The sequence below is a fragment of the Cyprinodon tularosa genome, unplaced genomic scaffold, assembly GCF_016077235.1.
Source record: "Cyprinodon tularosa strain WSP-4 unplaced genomic scaffold, ASM1607723v1 ctg195, whole genome shotgun sequence".
Taxonomy (NCBI): Eukaryota; Metazoa; Chordata; class Actinopteri; order Cyprinodontiformes; family Cyprinodontidae; genus Cyprinodon; species Cyprinodon tularosa.
Window position 1 is genome coordinate 1,258,270 of NW_024038707.1, and position 23,271 is coordinate 1,281,540.

General features: G+C 38.8%; 1 protein-coding gene across 1 annotated transcript; it reads left to right on the forward strand.

Moving 5' to 3' along the window:
* The first annotated feature begins 4,301 nt into the window (after nt 1-4,301).
* LOC119782566 (neuromedin-U receptor 1-like) lies at nt 4,302-16,487 on the forward strand. Its single transcript, XM_038283587.1, has 4 exons — nt 4,302-4,419; nt 13,099-13,822; nt 13,923-14,156; nt 16,130-16,487. Exons 2-4 carry the CDS (start codon nt 13,135-13,137, stop codon nt 16,450-16,452), a joined length of 1,245 nt encoding a protein of 414 aa, XP_038139515.1. The 5' UTR covers nt 4,302-4,419; nt 13,099-13,134; the 3' UTR covers nt 16,453-16,487.
* Nucleotides 16,488-23,271: the final 6,784 nt, after the last annotated feature.

The following is a 23,271-nucleotide window of genomic DNA, read 5'->3' on the forward strand; positions in this document are numbered from 1 at the left end:
TGCTAGCCATGCTAACTATGTTCGGGGCAGTGCTAGCCATGCTAACTATGTTCGGGGCAGTGCTAGCCATGCTAACTATTTCGGGGCAGTGCTAGCCATGCTAACTATTTCGGGGCAGTGCTAGCCATGCTAACTATGTTCGGGGCAGTGATAGCCATGCTAACTATGTTCGGGGCAGTGCTAGCCATGCTAACTATGTTCGGGGCAGTGATAGCCATGCCAACTATGTTCGGGGCAGTGCTAGCCATCCTTACTATGTAGGGGCAGTGATAGCCATGCTAACTATGTAGGGGCAGTGATAGGCATGCTAACTATGTTCAGGGCAGTGATAGGCATGCTAACTATGTTCAGGGCAGTGATAGGCATGCTAACTATGTTCAGGGCAGTGATAGCCATGCTAATCATGTGGGGGCAGTGATAGCCATGCTAATCATGTAGGGGCAGTGATAGCCATGCTAACTATGTTCGGGGCAGTGATAGCCATGCTAACTATGTAGGGGCAGTGATAGCCATGCTAACCATGTAGGGGCAGTGATAGCCATGCTAACCATGTAGGGGCAGTGATAGCCATGCTAACTATGTTCAGGGCAGGGATAGCCATGCTAACTATGTTCAGGGCAGTGATAGCCATGCCAGTCCAGGGACTGACTGCAGTTCTACTGTAAGGTGCCTTGGTCAATGTCAATGACCGGCATTCCTGACATGTAACAACCATACCATGCATATTGCTTTAGGTTAACAGGTATATTAATTAGCCTATTTATGTTTCCAAAAAAAAAAAAAAATTCCACCATCCCCCCTTTTTTTTTTTTTTACAACTAGACTACTGATCATAGGTGTTGGAGAAAAGCACAGCCTTGCCTGTTTCTAGCTCCACTTATTGAGTTCAGGCATCAGTTCAAGAAATCTCAGCATCAGTCTTCACATATTTTATATACTTATCCAAATACACTCATAACAATAGTACTCAATGGCATTTAAATGAATAAGGCTAATAGTGGCGAAGTGCTTAACAGACACTTAAAGATTTGAACATTTACTGGAGGAGCATTAGGGCTCAGATGATGAGGATTCATTTCAAACAATCTTTTCTTTTTAACTAGAAGTGAGCTGTCTGATGGTGAGTCTGTCTGTGATGATGCAGAATGCGCACAAGTGTGTTGATGGAGATTTTCTGGATTAAATCCAGTTGTGTGGCATGGAATGGCAATAAAATTTGGCCCGAGGTCGAATGTGGCTCAACTTTTAGCTAAGAAGATCCCATTTGTAATAAAATTATCATATTAGCCCCTTTTTAATGAAAAACTGCTTTGATTGAAGGTTTTTGCTTTGACCTTAATATTTCAATCCCGCTGCTCTGTGAAGAGCTTAGAGGTTTCTAAGACAAAGAGCATTGTGTCGACCAAGAGACGCAGCCGACAGGTCAAACACAAGGTTAAGATTTAAAAAGAAGAATTTATTAGATAACCAAATTGTGAGCTTTGAACATCTCACAATTATCTGTTATATCTATCATATCAAAATGGGAAGAGTACAGCACAGCTACAACCACGAAAATTTAAAGTTAATTGTTTTTTACACTTTAATTAAAAGGAAATTAGTCCAATTTCTGTGGAAAAGTTATCTTTAAATCATAGACATAAACACAACATAGAAAAGGCCACAGTTTTGCTCCATATAAATACATAAATATATAAATGAATAAATAAACAAATAAATAAATGAATAAGCATCATACAATGTTTTCAAGTAACCTTGTTTTGGTCTGAATTTTTTGGATGCAGTACAGGATATGATCCGGTCTTGCTTAAATCAGTCTTATTTAATAAATAGGGAGGAGTTTGTCTCCTTTAATTAAAAAAAAGGCTTTCAAAAAAATAGATACTTTCTGTGGCGTCTTCAATTCGGTATTTGCAGAGGATTTTATGCTTTTTGAGATCTCTTATATCAGTGTAAATTACATTAACATTATATTTTAGTCAAAGTTGGCTAACCAGATTTATATCTCTATTAAATTGTGATTGATGACCAAACAAAATCATCCCAGAGGCCGCAAATGATGGCCCTCAAGGCTTTAATTGGACACATCTGATCTAAGCTGACCTGCTGGGCATCAATTAGAGGAGTTCATAAAGAACTTTGAAAATGCTGAGCTGTTGACAGGAGATCTGCACTCACCGGCCACTTTATTAGGTACACCTGTCCAACTGCTCGTTAACACTTAATTTCTAAGCAGCCAATCACATGGCAGCAACTCAGTGCATTTAGGCATGTAGACATGGTCAAGACAATCTCCTGCAGTTCAAACCGAGCATCAGAATGGGGAAGAAAGGTGATTTGAGTGACTTTGAACGTGGCATGATTGTTGGGGCCAGAAGGGCTGGTCTGAGTATTTCAGAAACTGCTGATCTACTGGGATTTTCACGCACAACCATCTCTAGGGTTTACAGAGAATGGTCCGAAAAAGAAAAAACATCCAGTGAGCGGCAGTTCTGTGGGCGGAAATGCCTTGTTGATGCCAGAGGTCAGAGGAGAATGGCCAGACTGGTTCGAGCTGATAGAAGGGCAACAGTGACTCAAATAACCACCCGTTACAACCAAGGTGGGCAGAAGAGCATCTCTGAACGCACAGTACGTCGAACTTTGAGGCAGATGGGCTACAGCAGCAGAAGACCACACCGGGTGCCACTCCGTTCAGCTAAGAACAGGAAACTGAGGCTACAATTTGCACAAGCTCATCGAAATTGGACAATAGAAGATTGGAAAAACGTTGCCTGGTCTGATGAGTCTCGATTTCTGCTGCGACATTCGGATGGTAGGGTCAGAATTTGGCGTCTACAACATGAAAGCATGGATCCATCCTGCCTTGTATCAACGGTTCAGGCTGGTGGTGGTGGTGTCATGGTGTGGGGAATATTTTCTTGGCACTCTTTGGGCCCCTTGGTACCAATTGAGCATCGTTGCAACGCCACAGCCTACCTGAGTATTGTTGCTGACCATGTCCATCCCTTTATGACCACAATGTACCCAACTTCTGATGGCTACTTTCAGCAGGAAAATGCGCCATGTCATAAAGCTGGAATCATCTCAGACTGGTTTCTAGAACATGACAATGAGTTCACTGTACTCAAATGGCCCCCACAGTCACCAGATCTCAATCCAATGGAGCATCTTTGGGATGTGGTGGAACGGGAGATTCGCATCATGGATGTGCAGCCGACAAATCTGCGGCAACTGTGTGATGTCATCATGTCAATATGGACCAAACTCCCTGAGGAATGCTTCCAGCACCTTGTTGAATCTATGCCACGAAGAATTGAGGCAGTTCTGAAGGCAAAAGGGGGTCCAACCCGTTACTAGCATGGGGTACCTAATAAAGTGGCCGGTGAGTGTATTAGCTGCGTTTCCTTCAAATCTGGCCTTTATGGAGGATGGAAGGCTGTGTTGAAAGGAACAAACAAGTGCATGCAGATTATAACAACACACAGGCATTGAATAAAAAGCTCTCCATGATTATAGCCTTGAAGGGACCTCACATGTAATCTGCAACAAACTCATTCTCACTCCCAACTCAAGCGGCAATATTTGACGAGTTGGAAGTGAGAATATGTTGCGTCAACAGCTACGATTTATAACGGCCTGATAATGCAAGATTCACTAGAATAAGAACATAAAAATACAATCGTATAATATCAGGTACAACTTTGTTAATTAAGTGAGATTTCAGGCAAAAACCAAAATATCAACCTTTCTGTTGATTTACAGAGATATATGAATAAGATGGTCACATGTGCATAAGGCCGACTGCTGCCTATTTGCTGAAGTCAGATATTTCAGATGAAAACAGATGTTTGCTCGTTGAGAGTTTGACATGAAATGACAGGAAATGGGTCCGTGGAGATTGATTTTCCCAGAAGCCTGAGCCGGGATGCTTATAAGGCTGGTCAAGAGCAAAACTATACACTGTGCATGCTCACTATGCACATTCATGCAGCAGATACAGGGTCAAAGCATCTCAACTTTCAATTTTACTGCAGCACTGTACTTTCTGCCATGGTGGTAAAACTAATAGATGGCGAGATTGGAGCATCTGTGGGTTAACATACTATGTGGGTGTGTGGGTGTGTGCCAGATGGATAAAGAGAAAAGAAAAGAAGCAGGTATGAGAAATTAGGAAAAAAAGGACAGAGAGTGAACAAAGCAAGTAAGTAACAGAGAGAGGGGGAGGGAGAGATGGAGAGAGAGAGAGAAGAAAAAGAGATGGGCTGAACATCAGCCGTCACAGAGGAAATCAAAGCAGCAGTAAAACTGGAGCTCCAGAGTAAAAAAAACAACTACTTTAAATATAAAGGGACCTGATCAGATCTTTAAAAACATTTGACTTTTTATCATTTTATCCACAAGTTCCACGATCCACAGGTGAGTTTCTTTGATTTTCTTCTTCACATTAATCTTAATGACTGCTGCATGTTAAGTGTAGATATACAGATCCACTGTGGGAATCCAAACAAACGCCTCTCTGGAGTCTTTACTAAACTGAACACGCATTCTTTAAAAGACAACAATCTGACAGCACTTCAAGTAATAAACGATCCTTTAAATGAAACAAACATACTTATTTTGTTTTTCTTTTAGAGAAAAAGATCGATGTTAGAATTATTAGACCTCTTCTGCTGAGACTGACGCAAAGTTGTGTTGATTACTTTTCCATGTAATCGATCATCTGGTTGAAACGCTTTTTATCTGACCGGTACTGCTATAAATAAATAAATAGCCACTTCAAAGGCTTAAGAGGCAACAGTTTGCTCTAAGGAAAGAGGGTGTAAGACACTGGGATCAATTAGAAAAGAAATAAAATGTGTAGTTTTTATCATGATATTCCAATTACAATGAAAAAACATCACTAATTAAGGTCGTTTTAATGATAAAATTCAAGTTCCCAAAGTAGAGGTAGTGAGAAACCAAGTAGGGGTCTTTCACAATCATTTTGATGGTAAATAAGGGGCCAAAATGTATCACAAGATAAATAAATGTACCGCAAAATGAGCAGATGGAATATTTATTGATTCAAATATCTAACACATGATTAGAAAATTTAATATGCCAGGAAATTTTTATTAAATTAAATAAATAAATGTCCCATTAAGTAATAAAAACTTTAAAATGTATCACTTAAATAGTTAAATGTTTTAAAAACTGTATTTAAAGATTAATGATAATTATAGATAAATAAAGCATGAAGTAGTTATAGTTTTTTAGGGGGTCCCCAGTCAGTTTCAGTTTTCATTTTGGGGTCACAAATGTAAGGAAATACCAGATATAATGTATGAGTCGACTGAAAAATGTGTTTTCCACAGAGGTGGGTCTTTAAGGAACTCAAAGATAATTTTTGATTAAAGCAAACAAAATAGTGGATTCATGTAGATAATAATTCACTGGAAAACAATCTAAATCTACACTGTAAAAAATCAAAATCTAGATAAGTCATTTTTTCTTAAAATAAATGCATTTTTTCTTGGATTGAGGAGTAAAAAGTGACATTTTGCCAATGGAACAAGACAATTTACTCTTAAAATAGGAAAACAACTGCATTGTCTTATTTCAAGTGCATTTTATCTAATTATCTTATTTTAAGAGTAAAAATACTCATTCCATTGGCAAACTACCTCATTTACTTACTCAAATTGTGGGTAAATAAACTTAATTTAAGAAAATTCTACTTATTTCTAGATCGTTTTTCCAGTGTACACTGAAAAAATAGAAGAAAAAAATCTAAAGTAATTTTTTCTTAAAACAAGTGCATTTTTCTTGAATTGAGGGGTTAAGTGAGACACTTTGCCAATGAAACAAGACAAATTCCACCTAAAATAAGAAAAAAAAAAACTATGGCATTGTCTCATTTCATGTGCATATTATCTAACTACCTTATTTTGAGAGTAAAAATGCTCCTTCAATTGGCAAATCATCTTATTTAACAACTCAAATTAAAGGAATAGTACACCCAAAACATGATTAGCCTTCATTTTCTACTCACCCCCATGCTGAACAACACTCTGGAGTACTTTTTTGATATCTCAAATGCATCTGGAGATCTGGGAGGCTTCTTGCTGTCTGCTGACATTCAAATAATGGAGGTCTATGGCGCCCGAGGCAGAAAGGTCCTTAAAAGTCCACAAAAAACGTGTCAATATTCCTCCATACTGCTCGTCCAATGTATTCCAAGTGTCCTGAGTGGGTAGCGTCCAGAATTTACTCGAAACAAAGTCATTTAGAATGTTTTTAGAGCATAAACAGTAGTGTATAGGATTTCCTGAAAGCGCGCGCCTGCGCGTTCAGGACGCTACGGAAACCGGCAGACCAAACCAGATGAAAGTGCGCATTCAGCGTCTGCTCTGCCGATAATGCAAGCGTAGAAGAAGAAATGTGCTCTTTACCTGTGCAAAGAAAGAAACAACGAAAGAAAAATGTCTGAGGACTTCAGTGTTGAGGACGAGCATGAGTTCTTTGCCGAGCTGAATGCGCACTTTCATCTGGTTTGGTCTGCCGGCTTCCGTAGCCTCGTGATCGCGCATGTGCGCGCTTTCAGGAAATCCTATACACTACTGTTTATGCTCTAAAAACATTCTAAATGACTTCGTTTCGAGTAAATTCTGGATGCTACCCACTCAGGACACTTGGAATACATTGGACGAGCAGTATGGAGGAATATTGACACGTTTTTTGTGGACTTTTATGGACCTTTCTGCCTCGGGCGCCATAGACCTCCATTATTTGAATGTCAGCAGACAGCAAGAAGCCTCCCAGATCTCCAGATGCATTTGAGATATCAAAAAAGTACTCCAGAGTGTTGTTCAGCTTGGGGGTGAGTAGAAAATGAAGGCTAATCATGTTTTGGGTGTACTATTCCTTTAAGGGTAAATAGACTTAATTTAAGAAATTTGTACCTATATCTAGATTGTTTTTGCAGTGTAGATAAATCTTTTTTTTTTCTTAGACTAAGTGCATTTGTTCTTGGATTGAGGAGCTAAAATACACATTTTGCAAATGTAATAAGACATTTTACACTTAAAATAAGAAAACACAATTGCATTGTCTTAATTCAAGTGCATATGATCTAATTATCTTATTTCAAAAGTAAAAATACTCATTCCATTGGAAAACTACCTCATTTACACTGCAAAAACAATCCAGAAATAAGTAAAAAATGGCTTAAATTAAGTATATTTAGCCTTAATTTGAGCAGGTAAATAAGATGAATTGCCAATGGAATGAGTATTTTTACTCTTAAAATAAGATAATTAGATAATATTTACTTGAAATAAGACGATAAAATAGTTTTTTCTTATTTTAAGAGGAAATTTTCTTGTTCCATTGGCAAAGTGTCTTACTTACCTCCTCAAATCAAGGATAAACACACTTATTTTAAGAAAAAATAACTTATTGAGATTTCTATTTTTTGCAGTGTAACCACTCAAATTAAGGGTAAATACACTTAATTTCCAAACTCCAAACTTTTTACTTATTTCTAGGTCGTTTTTCCAGTGTTGATCAAACGCAGTACATCAGGATGGTGGCGTCGAATTTGTCTTTATTGTTTATCAAACAAACGACAGATTGAAGACATACGTTATCATAGCTAAGTGAATATACAGCTGATTGTTTACCTGCCAGTTTTGGTTCCACAAGTTTTTGCGGCTGGTTTTATTTCAGATAAACTACCTGTGGGAATATCTGCTTCTGTCAGATAAAAAAGGGTTGATCTACAAACAAAACAAAACAAAAAATCCCAACAGCAGCTCCCCTGTTTCCACTTTTTATTATTATCATACTGTATTTTCAGCTCCTGTCTGCTCTGCTGCTTTTTGTTTCAGTCATCCGATTCTACTTTTTGTGTTTTTCTAGGGAAATAATTTCTTCTTCTTGTTCTAATTGGCTTTTAGATTCTAAAGTTGATTAGAAAACAAAGGAAAAAAATCCACATATTCAGATGATAACTCATTCAGAACGGTGTTTAGTTGAAAACAATACCAAAGTGAAAATCAGATAAACCACAGTTGATAGGAAAATAACGGAGGGAGATACTGAAATGGCAGGAATCTAAAACCTCCGTAATCTAATCCTGAGCTAGTTACGTCTATTTCTATAATTCAAAACAGACATCCAATCTGAGTGTTTTACTAAGCTTGGCGACGGTGAGGAATAACAGCCAACTTACTTCAGACACACAGCAGCGGAACGACAGAAACGCTATAAATATTAGTTTGAACAACTTCATGTGAAGCAAAGAAAATTATTTTCCTTTTGTTTCTGAGTTCGAGGCTGCAGTCAGAAAATCATATGGAGTTTTACACCTTAACAAAGACATTTTTAGATTGTTTGAGAGGTGATTTTGTTGTTTATCTTCTTTCACCACATCCTAATCTATTTTATACGAACACCCAATTCTCAGATCTCAGGATGACGATACTGAAACGCTGAGCTTTGTTTGTAATTTGAGGCTTCTGGCCAAAATAAAACCAAATCTTTCAAGGCAACAGTTTGAAATGGTTATTACTGAAATAACAGATTAATCCAGGTGTGTCTGGCCATGGCTACTGAGGTCAGACACACCTGGATTAATCAGTTCACCCAGTAGAAAAAGACAGGAAACAAAAGAGCTGCTTGAAGTTCGGGAAGTAGTGGAGTTGTGCATAGAGCCCATAAATTTCATTTTGGATACATAAAGTGATTTTTAAATCCTTTTTATATTATAATATAAATATAAAAAGGATTTATACAATATTCAGGAATTTGGGCGTACTGATGCTCAGCGTGAAAACTCCCCTATGTTACATGAGAGGGTTGGATCCATCACTGTATGAGTCATGTGATGCAGATAAAGGTTTTACAGCAGTCTGAGCTCCCCTTAAACACCAGAGCTAACTAAGATAATCCCAATCTGTTGGTCCAAAGTGGTCTGCTATCAGATTCCAAAACACAGAGGCCGTTTCTCAATTCTCTAGAAGACGTAAGGACTTGTGTCCTCGCCATGTACGTTCTTGACAAGAACACAGTAAAGTCTGGACTTGGGAAGAACGAGAGCACGTAGCATAAATATGGGTCAGTTGGAACAGAGGCGTACTTGTGACGTCACCACACGCTCAGCTCGTCTGGAGCTTAACTTCACCTTCTGTTATTAAAGGGGAACACTTTTGTTTTTTACATTGGGCCCTTGATTTTACGTTATTACATCATGTTCTACTCGCCCATATGAGTTCTGTGTCATTTGGAGCCGTTCAGAAGATATTCTGTTAGGTTATATCCAAGTAACGTCTTCCTATTGGCAACGAGTTGAAGGCACCAACTAAACTGTTCATAATTTATTCTTTATGGTACGCCAGCATTCATAACATGTAGGCGAATCACTGTCCCCCAGACATCCGCGGTTATATTTTTTATATATATATATATTTTTTTTTTACAAAGCGTAGTGTGTATGACGTCATCCGCGTGCCGGACTGGAGTTGTGACAGGCAACCCGGGCCACTGGCAGCTACGCCCTACTTCTTATATTCATTCGGCTAGCTAATCTGAATCGTCAATTCCATTTAGAGAGATAGATCATCTGTGGTAGCAGCACTAGACATCTTCCAGGCATGTAAGTTAAACTAGCAGCAGTTCAGCGAACAGGATGAATGAACGGTAGCCAGCGCGTGTGTCAGGTTGGGTGGAGATTTGAGGATGAAAATGCAGAGATGAGGAGGCAAAGATGAATTTGTAGATTTAATGTGGAAAAATTGAGATAAACATCCAAAAATACTTAGAACCAAAAACCACCAGACATCAGGGAAAAACTCTCGTGGAGAGTCGGGAATGAAGGAGCAACAAGACAACAACAAGGAACGAGCAAACGGTGACTCAACACGAGGTGTATAAATGGGAGACTGAACAAAGACCAGACTAATCAGCAGATTGGGAGCAGGTGCAGACAGAGGAGACTAGAAGGGAGCTAGGGAAGAAGAGACTGACACAAGAGGGCAGCAGAGGGCAAACAAGAACTCAAATACAATAAAAAATAACAAGAAAAACACAAAAAGCTTAAATGAAACCAATAAACTTGAAAACACAGAAAGACATGAAATAAAGTATAACTGAAAACTCAAAAAAGAAAATTTAAACGGACCCAGAAAGTGCGGAGTCATGACAATAAGGCTTAGACCAGAAAAAAAGGATAGAATCAACCATCCCTGCATTCTGGATTTATTTCCAAATAGGAATTAGAATAAACTACATTCATAGAGAAATACCAATTGATCACAATCACATTTAACAACGCCACCTACAAATGTTACCTTACTAAAAAGTGTGCACATCAAGTATGCCAACTTTAAATACAGAAATACAGAAGTGTGTAGAGCTTCATGATGCAAGAAGGAGAAAAAATAGGCAAAAAATTTAACTATTTTAGAACTAGTCTGAAATGCAAAAAAAAGTTAGCCACAAAATTAGCCACAAAAAGTTAAAGTCTGTGTCCACATATGGCCTTTGTGTAGTTTTCTGTCGGGTATTTGCCATTTTCTGACTCTCTGACGGCATAAACAAACACTATGTCTTTCTGACCAATGAGATGCCATAGAAAGGCCTTTTACAACATGCCATTGCTGCAGAGGTTAGAGCAGCAAAACAGTCACTCCAGCTGTTCTCAAAGTCTTTGGTTGAGAAGTCCAACAGGTTGCTAATAACTCCCGAGGAAGTTTGTTAAACCCAAATTAAGGCATGCATTGATGCCAGCTGAAGCTATAGTTATACTGTTGGACAGCATCTGTTAGGGAAGGTCATAAAGTATATCAGAATAAGTTTACGAGCCAGAGCTCTTTCCTCTCCAACAATCACCCTTATGCAAGGTTAGAGCAAAGGTGGGAAACAGGTGTTTTTTTTTTTCCCTTTCTCGTTTGAGAAAGGCTTTCATTTATACCGTCTAGATTACTTTAATATTACTGTAAAAAAGAGAGCAAAGCTCCTTTTCTACATGCCCTGATCAAAACTTTACTCTGAAAACTAGAGGATGCACTGCATCTTTTGGATCCTATTCATGAATCCATCAACAGGATATGGAGCAGCATTCTTAACAGATGAATGAAAACTAACACATCAAGTGGTCAACAAAACCAGCAGGGTTATTGACCAATGAGCTGATTGGCGGGCATAAATCCAAGATAAAGGAAATTTAATTCAGGGAAAATATCGGTTATAAGGGATTACAGACAGACTGATGTAAAGGGGGCTAGAGCCTTATTAAACATAACATAGTGCTTTTTCGCTCTGGTTCATAGACACTAATTCCTAAAAATGTCTTGGCTCCAAATAAATTGGTCATTGTCTCCCCCTAGTGGTCTGGAGCTTTTCCATTACATCAAGCCACTTTGCAGCGGAATATTTTTTTGTTTGCTGTTATTTTTGCTACTCGAAGGATTTTCCCTTTGCGTGTGTGTTGTTTGGTAGCATTATTTATGTATTTGCAGCAAGTTAAAATGAAAGGATTTACTCAAAAACATCCTTTTTTTTGATTAAAGGTTTGTTTTTTTCACCGACAAATATAGGATATTTTATTCTACAAATTTCTGACTTTACAGTGTCATAAATAGACATAGTTTAAAGCAGAGGTCTTCAAAAGGGGGTACTGCACGGGGGTCGCGAAAGTCTTAGTTGATTACTTTTTTTTATATTCCCTCCTGCAATTTTTGCACTAATTAAAATGTCTTTAAATCCACATTAACATGAATTCAAAACACTGTAGTAAACAGATAAATGGAGGCAGAAGATGTCTTTCAGTCATCAATGCACACATTCAGAGACACACAGGAGCTCTTTAAAAGCAGGGCACCGTTTCATTCATAACACCTGTCCCATCAACCAGGAATCAGAATCAGAAATACTTTAATAATCCCAGGGAGAAATGACTTTCGTTACATGACTCCATATGTAATAGAGAGACTATAGGACCAGTTTGATATAACACAATTTCATACAATATATATAATTAGGGGGTCCCCGCTCCATTTCGCAATCAGTTTGGGGGTCCTTGGCCTCGAAAACATTGAAGACCCCTGGTTTAAAGGTTGAAGAAAATTTGGTTTTAATCAAAATTTATGATTTATTTATTTATTTAATTTTTTGACAGGAAATAAAGACTTTAGAGCTTCAAAAAAGTAAGGTGTTCTTTGACAGATTTGGATGACTTTGTAACATTAGATAAATTTACATTTTTATTTTTTATTATTTTTTTTTTTTTTTGAAAATGTGCAAATTAATCCAAAAAACTGAGATTCCTTCCAGCAGAAATTAGAACTTTTCATTTTCAAAAAGTTTGAAGTTGGTTTGGTTTTTCTGGAAAATATGTGAAAATAATTAAAGAATTACTTCTTTTTTTTTCGCAGAATTTTCTAAATGTTTAACATGAGAAAGCTGCTTTTTATGGAAAATATTTTGAAATTATAAAAAAAAAATCTGTGTTTTTATGGTGAAATGTATGACTTTTGAACATCAAGAAGTGCCGAGTACTTTTCTAGACTAACAGTATTTGGTAAAATTGATCACTTTTCAAGTTCCATATATTTGAAATTATTCTAAAAACCTTTTAGAAACCTTTTAAAAAACAATTTTTGGCAGAAATGTACTCCTTTTTTTCCCTCTCATCCACAATGGCCCTAATACTGTGCTGTACTTTAGCTACTGTAAGAACTCATGCATGAAAAACTTCTGTTTGGAAATGTTTATCACCCTTGCAATTCAACCAGACACTGTGATGAAGGAGGTACCTGGTACTTTGGCTCTTTACCAAATTGAGTCAAAATACATTAAAGTAATTCCTGCCATACTTGATTTACAAATTAGTTCTACTCCAAGCACCCCAGCAATTTTCTGATTCCATCGCCACCTACTGGTTCTTTTTGGGGAAAAAAAGGTGATTGATTTAATTTAGAGGAAGAGAACCCAAAGACACTCTGGATCTCATCGTGTCCTAAAGACGAAGCAATTAAGTTGACGTGTTTTCCAAAGTTTAAATGTAAGGTTATCTATCAAATGTGATGACTTTTTCTGTCTCCTTTACACCTTTAGATCTAATAAGTGAAAGACCTCTCTTCGGCTGTCAAGATGCCAGAGCTGAACTGCTCTCTCGCTGCTCTCGTCATGACCGCTAACACAGTCTTCAGTGACAGGCGCTGCCCGGAGATTGCTATGATGTGTGGGATGAATATCTCCTGGCTTTTAGCCAATGCTACAGAGAGGGATGTGAGGGAAATGTGCTTGAGTGAGGAACAGTACCTTACCCTGCAATTAGGGCCAGTAAAGTCCCCCTGCTTTCTCCCCGTGTGTATCACCTACCTCCTCATTTTCATGGTAGGCGTCCTGGGAAATTCCCTGACCTGTGCTGTGATTTTGCGCTACAAAGTGATGCAGACGCCCACCAACTACTACCTGCTCAGTCTGGCCATCTCTGACCTGCTGGTGCTGCTGCTGGGCATGCCGCTAGAGCTCTACGAGATGCAACAGAACTACCCATTTCTGCTCGGGATGGGGGGCTGCTACTTCAAGATCTTTTTGTTTGAGACCGTCTGCTTTGCCTCCATCCTGAATGTGACAGCCCTCAGCGTGGAACGTTACATCGCAGTGGTGCACCCCCTTAAGGTCAAGTACCTGGCAACCCGCGCTCACGTCAAGAGGGTCATCTTAGTTCTGTGGGGGCTTTCCATGCTGTGTGCGGTGCCAAACGCCAGTCTGCATGGGATTGTGGTCGTTCCTCCACGGTTTGGACGAGAGTTTCCACAATCTGCTACCTGTAGTACGTCAAGAACTTCGGACGTATATAGTCAATATTTACAGTCTTCTGGACTTGATACCTCACTGGATGGGATTGTTTAATCTCTTATCTCTGTCCTCAGGTCTGGTCAAGCCCCCCTGGATGTACAACCTGATCATTTTGATCTCCACCATAGTTTTCTTTGCCCTCCCTTTGCTGATCATCAGCATTCTTTACCTGCTCATTGGTCTGCAGCTGCACAGGGAGAAGGTCAGAAACATGGCAGGGGCCAACGGCAGCTTAGGACCTGACAGTCTTTCCAAGTCCCACAATCAGAGACTGAGCAAACGCAACCTGCAAGTCACCAAAATGCTCTGTAGGTGTTTTATTTTAATTTTTTTCCTTTATTTAACAAATAATAAAAAGGTGGTAGCATAAAAGGAGGCAGAAGATGCTGATGGCAATGTGGAAGATTGTTTGCATTTTGAAAGAAATCCCTCTCATGTTAAATTTCATTGTTAGGTTCCCATTTTGGGTCAAAGCCTCGGTTCCGGGTCGTTAGACCCGAGGAAAGGTTTAAGCATCTGACTGATTGTTGTTTAAGTCAATTTAATTCAGTTTATTTATAAAGTGGAAATTCACAAAACATTTAATCAAAAGGCCCTTTACAGAGACAATTCAACCAGATCATCCAGTCAGATTAGTTCAACTTTTCTAAGGAAAACCAGCTGATTGCATCGACTCATTGACTCGAAAGCAATCCCTCACACCAAGCATGCCTGTAGCGACAGTGGAGAGAAAAAACTCCCTGTTAACAGGACGGATCCTTCAGCAGAACCAGGCTCAGTGTGAGCTGCAATCTGCGGCCGACTGGGATTCAAAGAGACAGAAGCAGACATAAAAAAAATAAGCAGAGATATAAGTAAATATATAAAGATATAAAAAAAGACATAAGATAAAAGGATTCTTTTGTTTTTTACAGTGATGTTGAAAGGGTAAAAGCACATGCCCGGTAAAGAAGTGTCACTCATTCACTTTTTAAAGTAAAAGTTCAGTCAGTAAAGAATAATCAATGGATCATTATTTATACCTAAAACTAATATGTTTGCAGTGATTTAATGGATTTAACATTAATCAGTAAAAAAATTAAAACAATAATTCTCGTCGATTCACTGAGTCTGGGAGCGGCCATTTTTGCCCAAATTTAGTAGCCCCTCCCTCCTGCCATCTTCCAGCAGTGACGTCACGGTGCGGTAAGCCTAGCGCCATTCTCCCCGCTTTACAAGCAAAATCAATGGGAACTACTAGACACATCTGCAATCAACAACAATTATTGAAGATTTCCAGAGGACTTCACCATTGAAATTCACCAGAGCTATAATGAAACTGACAATGTCCACGTGCATGGCAGCTGGATGTTGGAATACATCGGGTAAAAGGGGGGAAAAAATGAGTTATTCCACCTTTCTGATTCCTGATCCTCCACGGACGGGTTGGTCTTTGGATCGCCAACATGAAGAGGGAGGATTTGCCATCGAACTTCTGGCCAGAGAAAAAACACGTAATATGTAGCCAACATTTGGAAGAAGAATGTTTTCAAGATGACTTGGATAATAGCGCGTTGTGACAAACACCAGATACAGCACTGGGACTTGATCAACAGCTGATACCGCACCGTGACATCACAAACCAGTAGGTGGCAGTAGTGTTCTTTGACAAACATGGATGCCTCCAGTAAAGCACATTCAGAGGACAATTACTCTGAATTAAAAACACTTATTTATTGAACAGTATGTAATAATTTCTTATTTAAAGTACTTTCAGAAGTTTGAATTCTGAACATGACCAGACTTTTCCTTTGAGGAGTTAAGAACCTTAGTGATATTTTTTTGGTGTTTTTTCCCCCATCTTCAAAAAATAAAAACAATACTAAAGTTTGATCCTGTTCCTTAAAAAGAAAATAGGGGGGAAATGTTTTGTAATAAGCTGTAGGTTCTGTTATTTGGGTCCTTCAATCCAAAGCAGACATACTAACCTGCACAGCACAGATATTTGTAAAAAAAAAAAAACTTCCAAAGTTTAGCGCAAAATATGTTCTGTGGCAGTAAAGACAAAGAGTAAATAGCAGGTCTGTGTGGTTTTATTTTACCTACAATGTTAAGTTTAAATTCTGTTCTTTGAGTTGGGATTAGGTTTAGAACTAAGGTGTTAATTCAGTTTAGGTTAGGATTAGGTAAATGTTGGGTTAGGGTAAGGGTCTGGGTTAGGCTTTATAAAAAGAATGCACTTCAATGAAATGTCCCCCATATGACATGAAAATAAAGCTGTGCGTTTGTGTGTGTACTCCAGGCGTGCTGGTTATCGTCTTCAGCCTCTGCTGGGCCCCCTTCCACGTGGACCGCCTGATGTGGAGCTACATCACCTCCAAGCAGCATCAGATGATCTATGAAAAAGTCCACATCATCTCCGGGGTCTGCTTCTACCTGAGCTCCGCCGTCAACCCCATCCTCTACAACCTGATGTCGACCCGGTTCAGGGAGAGGTTTGGCCACATTACATGCCACGCCAAAGGCTGTCCGGCACGTTCACACTTTAAGATGAATCAGCGCAACACCTTGAACGAGGAGGTGCAGAACAGCAAGAATTGGACTAAGAGAGAGACCTTGAATTAATAAAAATAAAAAATAAAAAGTTGCCAGAAATAAATTGGCAAAAGAAAAGTGAAAGAAGGAAGCGGGGGCAGGAATTGGACTTGACAGGGTTTGTTTATATGGTAAATTAATGAGCTCTGAAATCCTCTGGAGGATTCTGGGCTGACCACCACTGTCATCCAGGCTCCAAATTAGAGGATATCTTTTAGAAAGGAAAGTTTTTCCTCATACCAACAATTGGCTTTTAAGTTAAATCCTATTATAAGCATCAAAGCCCTCCTCTGGGCAAAAAAATCCAACCTGCACTGCGATGTGTCTCTAATTCTATATCTATTTCTCACAATTATGGTCAAAAACACTCTGAATATGGAAGATTAAACTAGTAACTTTTAATCTAATTCTGAATCAGAAGGCCTCAACTTGACTTGGTTTTCTTGCACTTCACTTTGTGAAAGTTCTCCATCTCTTCTCAGCTTGAACCACTGATGTTTCTCTGAACTCTGACCTTTACTTTCCTCTCATGCGGTGAACGGTTCACTGCTTTTGGAAGCGTGCTGGGACTCATGCTTCATGACTATGAACGTTTTTAGCAGACACCTGCAGCGTTTCAGCCTAAACCGACTGCTGCTTGTAAATGCATTCACCTCGAGTTTCATCCGAAACCTGAGAGTATGATGTCACCTCTATCCTCTGGTATTCTTGTGGTGATGTGCAGTGCTTTGTTTGTTGTGCCAAACTTAACTGCAAAAAGTTAAAGTAGCCTAAGTATTTTTTTCTTGAAATGAATGTATTTTCCCTTGATTTAAAGTTGGAGGGAATTTTGTTCCATTATTTTTGCAAGCAAAAGAAAAAGATATTTTAAAATGGAAATTTAAAAAGAAATTATGAAGAAATGATTTAGAAAAAAAATTAGTAACTTTGCTGTTTCCTCAAAGTTTAATCTTTTTGGAAAATTATAGTTTTCCCACTTTTCATTTTATTTTTTGCTGATTTTATATTTTCATGTTTTATTAAAATTCCTCTTTCAGATATTACTAATTTCAGTCTTTCCAAATTGCATTTCTGAGCATCCTCTTTACTTCTGGTTGCAGGTTTTCCTCTGGAGTGAGGAGCAAAGATGCATTTCTATTGATCTGCTTTGTATCTGGCTTAAAGTGAAGAGAATATAATCTGTTGAACTCAACTAAAAAAAATAAAAATAAATAACTTAATTTTAAAAAGAAAAATCTGAAAAACTTAAAATACATTTTGAAATATACAATTTGTAAAATAAATAAATAAAGTTTCTTTTTTATAAAGTTAAAAATCATTTTTGGAAAAAAAAATTAAAGGAATGGGGAAAAGAAAATGCTATCTAAGGAAACAGCAACATTTCTGAAAACCTTTAAGTTCATTTCTGGATTCTTCACATTTCCATTAATAAAACTTTTTTTTTTTTCGATTTAGAAAATTATTTACTTGGAATAATAATGAAACAAAATTTACTCCATATTTGAGCAATGGTATAAGATGATTGATGTTTAAAAAAAAAGGAAAAAAAGAACTTCATCAATTCAGGTGAAAAAACCCTGGATTCATTGGCAGATAATGTTATTTACCTGCTGAAATTGAGTGTAAATACACTTATTTTGAGACATTATATTGCATTTTTCTTAGATCCGTTTTTGCAGTGCATTTCATTTATCACCTAAATGTTTCCGTTTGATAACAAACCATAAAAAACATTCTCCCATGAGGTTTTGGTGTGAATTTTGTCTTGAGTAGTTAAGCCTTCTTTTTCCATCAACTTATTAAGAAATGTGCAGTTGTTGGAACTATATTTAGAAAACTTTAAAATGATTGATCGAAGTCTTAGTTTGTCATTCAGGGTTAGCCCTGGGGGTGGGGGGGTGGGGGGGATCAATACCTAATCCTAAATCAGGATTAGGTATCAAAGTCTCCACACTTTTGGGTTTAGGCTTCCTCCAAAACATTATTTTTTTTATTTTTTTATTTTTTTTTTATTTGTTTAGTTGTTTCAAACAATTATTTCACAAAATGACACCAAAAATTGTACTAATCTAGAAAAATGGCTTAAAGCTACAGTGTGTAATTTTCAGCGACATCTAGCGGCCAGACTGCAGACTGCAGCAACATGAACATCTCCCCCCCACCGCTTCTCCCCCCCAACAGTACGGCGAGCGTTACGGGACAAAATGTCTTCCACGACGTCCGCATCACCTACCTTCTCAAGTGATGAGGTTTGTTTACATAGATAATTTTACAGATAGTATTTCATTAGTCTGTGTAGGGTATAGATTTCATGTAGACTTAAGATAATAAATATACCCGTTATTTTTTCTACGTCGTTGTGACGTTTTGGTGAGCTGCTTTGCATGGTGATATAAACAGACGAAGTAATTGTAGTCATTAGTTTAACAGCGAGATTGTGTTCGCTGGAAGAATATATATTCCCCGTTTACAGAGTCCAAGTCTTGTTTGTGGCACGGGGGTTACAACGCGAGGGAGAGGGAGAGGACGAGGGCGAAGGCAGGGAGGCCGTGCAGCTAGGGCCAGGCGAGAGAGGGGAGCCAGCGGGGTGAGAGCAGAGGAGGAAAGGCTTGAAGATCTCCAAAGGAGCCGGAGAGAAGTAACCGAGGTATATATCCAGAAAATTATTTTACAGAAAATTACTGAATCATTACCTGTGAAATGTCAGGGACGTTGCTGAATAAGTATACTGGAGAGTAACAGCATCATCACGCCGCATGTTATTGTTTTAGACAGGTCTGAGCATCCTGTACTCCAAAAACTGCAGTGATATTAGACAATTGTGTGTATAGGATTAATTACCTGTCCAAGAGAAAACTGGCAACTTGAGCGTCACTTTGAAAACCTTTTTCCTCCATCAGTGACTTCCATCGTGTAAATGCCGTGCCAATGTTGATCCGTGTTTTTTGCCGTTTCTTGTCACTCTTGCGTTTATTCTCGTCGTGTTTCCGCTTCTTAGATGACGGGGGTTCGGTGTCCGCCGCTTTTCGTTGTGATACAGAGTAGGCATGATCCTCCATTCGTCTGATGTTTGGCCACACAGTGCCAAACAGTTTGCAAAGTCACTCACGCCTGCCGCCTTGTTTACCTTTCTTGTTACCGAGGCGCAGTATACCTGCTTCTTCTTCTTCTTTGGTTTCAGGCAGACTAAACGCTTCTCAGGCATAATACTGCCATCTACTGTTCAGTACCGTCTCAGTTCATCTCTCTCAACTTGCCGTAGTTATTTTCGAGCGTCATGGGAGATCTCGCAATCGCTAGTTTGTTGCCTCTGCGCTGCCGTAGCGCAAAGATGTCAGCCTCCATGGCTGCGAGACCCGCTCCTATGTAATTATAAATAACGAATTCTAAGGCAACGCAAATGTTATGGTTAAAAGGCTGAGCTCATAGGTGATGATAAATAACATAGTTATGTATAATATATTAAATTTCTGAATTTATATGCCTGTAATTATTACACACTGTAGCTTTAAAGAAAATGAGGTAAACCAAGACCAGCTTAAGTGAGGCAGCTTCTGAATAGCGCAAATCGGTTAGGACTCTTTAGCCACGGCAGAAATTAGTCAGCAGGCAGCATGATAAGTGCTATTCGAATGGTTTCAATTCAATTAAATTCAATTCAGTTTATTTATATAGCGCCAAATTCACAACACATGTCATCTCAAGGCACTTTACAGTTCAACCAGATCATACAGTCAAATTGATACAAAGTTTTCTATCTAAGGAAAACCAGTTGATTGCATCGACTCAAATACAATCCCTCACACTAAGCATGCTTGTAGCGACAGTGGAGAGGAAAAACTCCCTTTTAACAGGAAGAAACCTCCAGCAGAACCAGGCTCAGTGTGAGCGGCCATCTGCCGAGGCCGACTGGGGTTCAAGGAGACAGAAGCAGAGATACAAAAAGCAGCTGTAAAAGGCGGCCCCGTCCAGGAAACACACAGCCAGGCAGACGAGCTCCAAGGCAGCTCCCATGCCAGAGGACGAAGAGAGCACATCCAGCCAGTCACGGTCAGAGAAACAGGACCACTCTGGAAAACAGGCCGATCTCCAACATCTATAAACAAGGGTGTTGATGGAAGCAGCACAGCTGATGTTTCTTTCCAGGATGACGTCACAGCCAAACAGGAACAGACGAGGCAAAGCTACTCTGAGGAAAAGCAGAGAGAGCAGAACGTTAGAGATTGAACTAACAGATTCTGCAGTTAGGAGAACAGAGAGAGAATGAAGCAGAATGATGAAATAGGGGTCCCTATGTCCTCCAAAAGTCTAAGCCTATAGCAGCATAACTATAGAGATAGCTCAGGATAACCTGAGCCACTCTAACTATAAGCGTTATCAAAAAGGAAAGTTTTAAGTCTAGCCTTAAAAGTAGACAGGGTGTCTGCCTCACGGACTAAAACTGGTAGTTGGTTCCACAGGAGAGGAGCCTGATAACTAAAAGACCTGCCTCCCATTCTACTTTTAGAAATTCTAGGAACCACTAGTAAACCTGCAGATTGAGAGCGAAGTGGTCTGTTAGGAACATAAGGAACAATCAGATCTCTGATATAAGATGGAGCTTGGCCATTTAAGGCTTTATATGTGAGAAGGAGGATTTTAAATTCTATTCTTGATTTAACAGGAAGCCAATGAAGAGAAGCCAGGATAGGAGAGATATGATCTCTCTTTTTAATTTTCATTAGAACTCTGGCTGCAGTATTTTGGATCAGCTGAAGGCTTTTAACTACAGTTCGTGGACTTCCTGATAGTAAAGAATTACAAGAGTCCAGCCTTGAAGTAACAAATGCATGGACTAGTTTCTCAGCATCACCCCTGGACAGGATATTTCTAATTTTTGCAATGTTCCTCAGATGAAAGAAGGAAATTCTAGAAACCTCTTTGATATGGGATTTAAATGACAGGTCCTGATCAAAAATAACACCAAGATTTTTTACTTTATTATCTGAAATCAGTTTAATCCCATCCAAATGAACTGACTGGCTAATCAGTTTCTTTTTCAGAGACTCTGGTCCAAAGACTATAACTTCTGTTTTATCTGCATTCAGAAGCAGAAAGTTAAGAGTCATCCAGGTTTTTATGTCTTCAAGACATGCCTGTAATCTATGTAATGGGTTAGCTTCATCTGGATTTATAGCCAGATATAGCTGGGTATCATCAGCATAACAGTGGAAATTAATCCCATGCTGTCTAATAACTCTACCAATTTGGAGCATGTATAAAGTAAAGAGAATTGGTCCTAGCACTGATCCCTGTGGTACTCCACAGGTAACCTTTGAGCGTGTTGAAGATCTATCATTAACATGAACAAACTGAATTCGATCAGATAGATAAGATTTAAACCAGTCTAGTGCTGTTTCTTTAATTCCAACAAAATATTCAAGTCTTTCTAAAAGAATATTATGGTCAACTGTATCAAATGCAGCACTAAGATCCAACAGGATGAGCACAGATACAAGTCCATTATCTGAGGCCATGAAAATATCATTAGTAACTTTCACCAGAGCTGTTTCAGTGCTATGATGAGCTCTAAAGCCAGACTGAAACTCTTCAAAAAGTTCATTATGGTGTAAGTGATCGCAAACTTGTTTGGCAACTACTTTCTCAAGAATTTTGGATAAGAAAGGAAGATTGGATATAGGTCTATAATTGACCAAGTCATCTGAGTCAAGAGACGGTTTCTTAAGCAGTGGTTTAATTACAGCAACCTTAAAAGCTTTAGGTACATATCCCTGTAACAGAGATAGATTAATCACATCTAAAATGGAGGAGGAGATCAAAGGGAATACCTCCTTAAATAACCTGGTTGGAACTGGATCTAACATACAAGTTGAAGGCTTAGATGAAGACAATAATTTTGCTAATTCAGAAAGTTCAACTGGATCAAAGCAGTCTAAACCCGGTTCAGATTCCATGACTACCTCAGGTACAATCGCGGATAGAGGAGTGCTTATGATTTTATTTTTAATAAGATCAATCTTATTTATAAAGAATCCCATAAAATCATTGCTGCTAAGAACAGGTGGAATGGACGGTTCAACAGAGCTATGGCTCTGGGTGAGTTTGGCAACTGTATTAAAAAGAAATCTAGGATTATTCTTATTCTCCTCTATTAATGAGGAGAAGTATGCTGCTCTTGCTTTACAAAGGGTCCTCTTATACAGCAGTAAACCATTTTTCCAGACTAGGAAGGACTCCCGCAGGCCTGTGGAGCGATATTTTCTCTCCAGTTTCCTAACATTTTGCTTCAAAGTACGCAGCTCTGCATTAAACCAAGGAGCAAGCTTTCTATTTTTAACGGTTTTCATTTTCAAAGGAGCTGCGTTGTCTAAGGCAATACGCAGAGAACTAGCAACCCCATCAGCAAAATCATCAACCTGTGAAGGGGAATAAGCTAAGCTTTTGCACTCTGCAGCACTGCTCAGCGACACAGAGGAGAGAGAAAGTGAAGCAGATTCTTTAACATTTATAACTGCACTATCTGATAAAGATCTACTAAAATTGAACCTTCTTTTGGGGGAGGAGAACTCTGTTAAAGTAATCCTAAAGGTTATTAGAAAGTGGTCAGAGAGGACAGGGTTGTGAGGAAATACTGTTGTTTCTTCACATTCTATGCCGTATGTCAGCACAAGATCCAAAGTATGAAGATGAGAATGCGTGGGACTATTCACATTTTGAACAAAGCCAATAGTGTCTAAGATAGCATTAAAGGCTGCTCTTAAGCTATCGCCTTCAATGTCAGCATGGATGTTAAAATCTCCCACTATGATGTCCCTGTCAGTATTTAATACCAAATCAGAAAGGAACTCT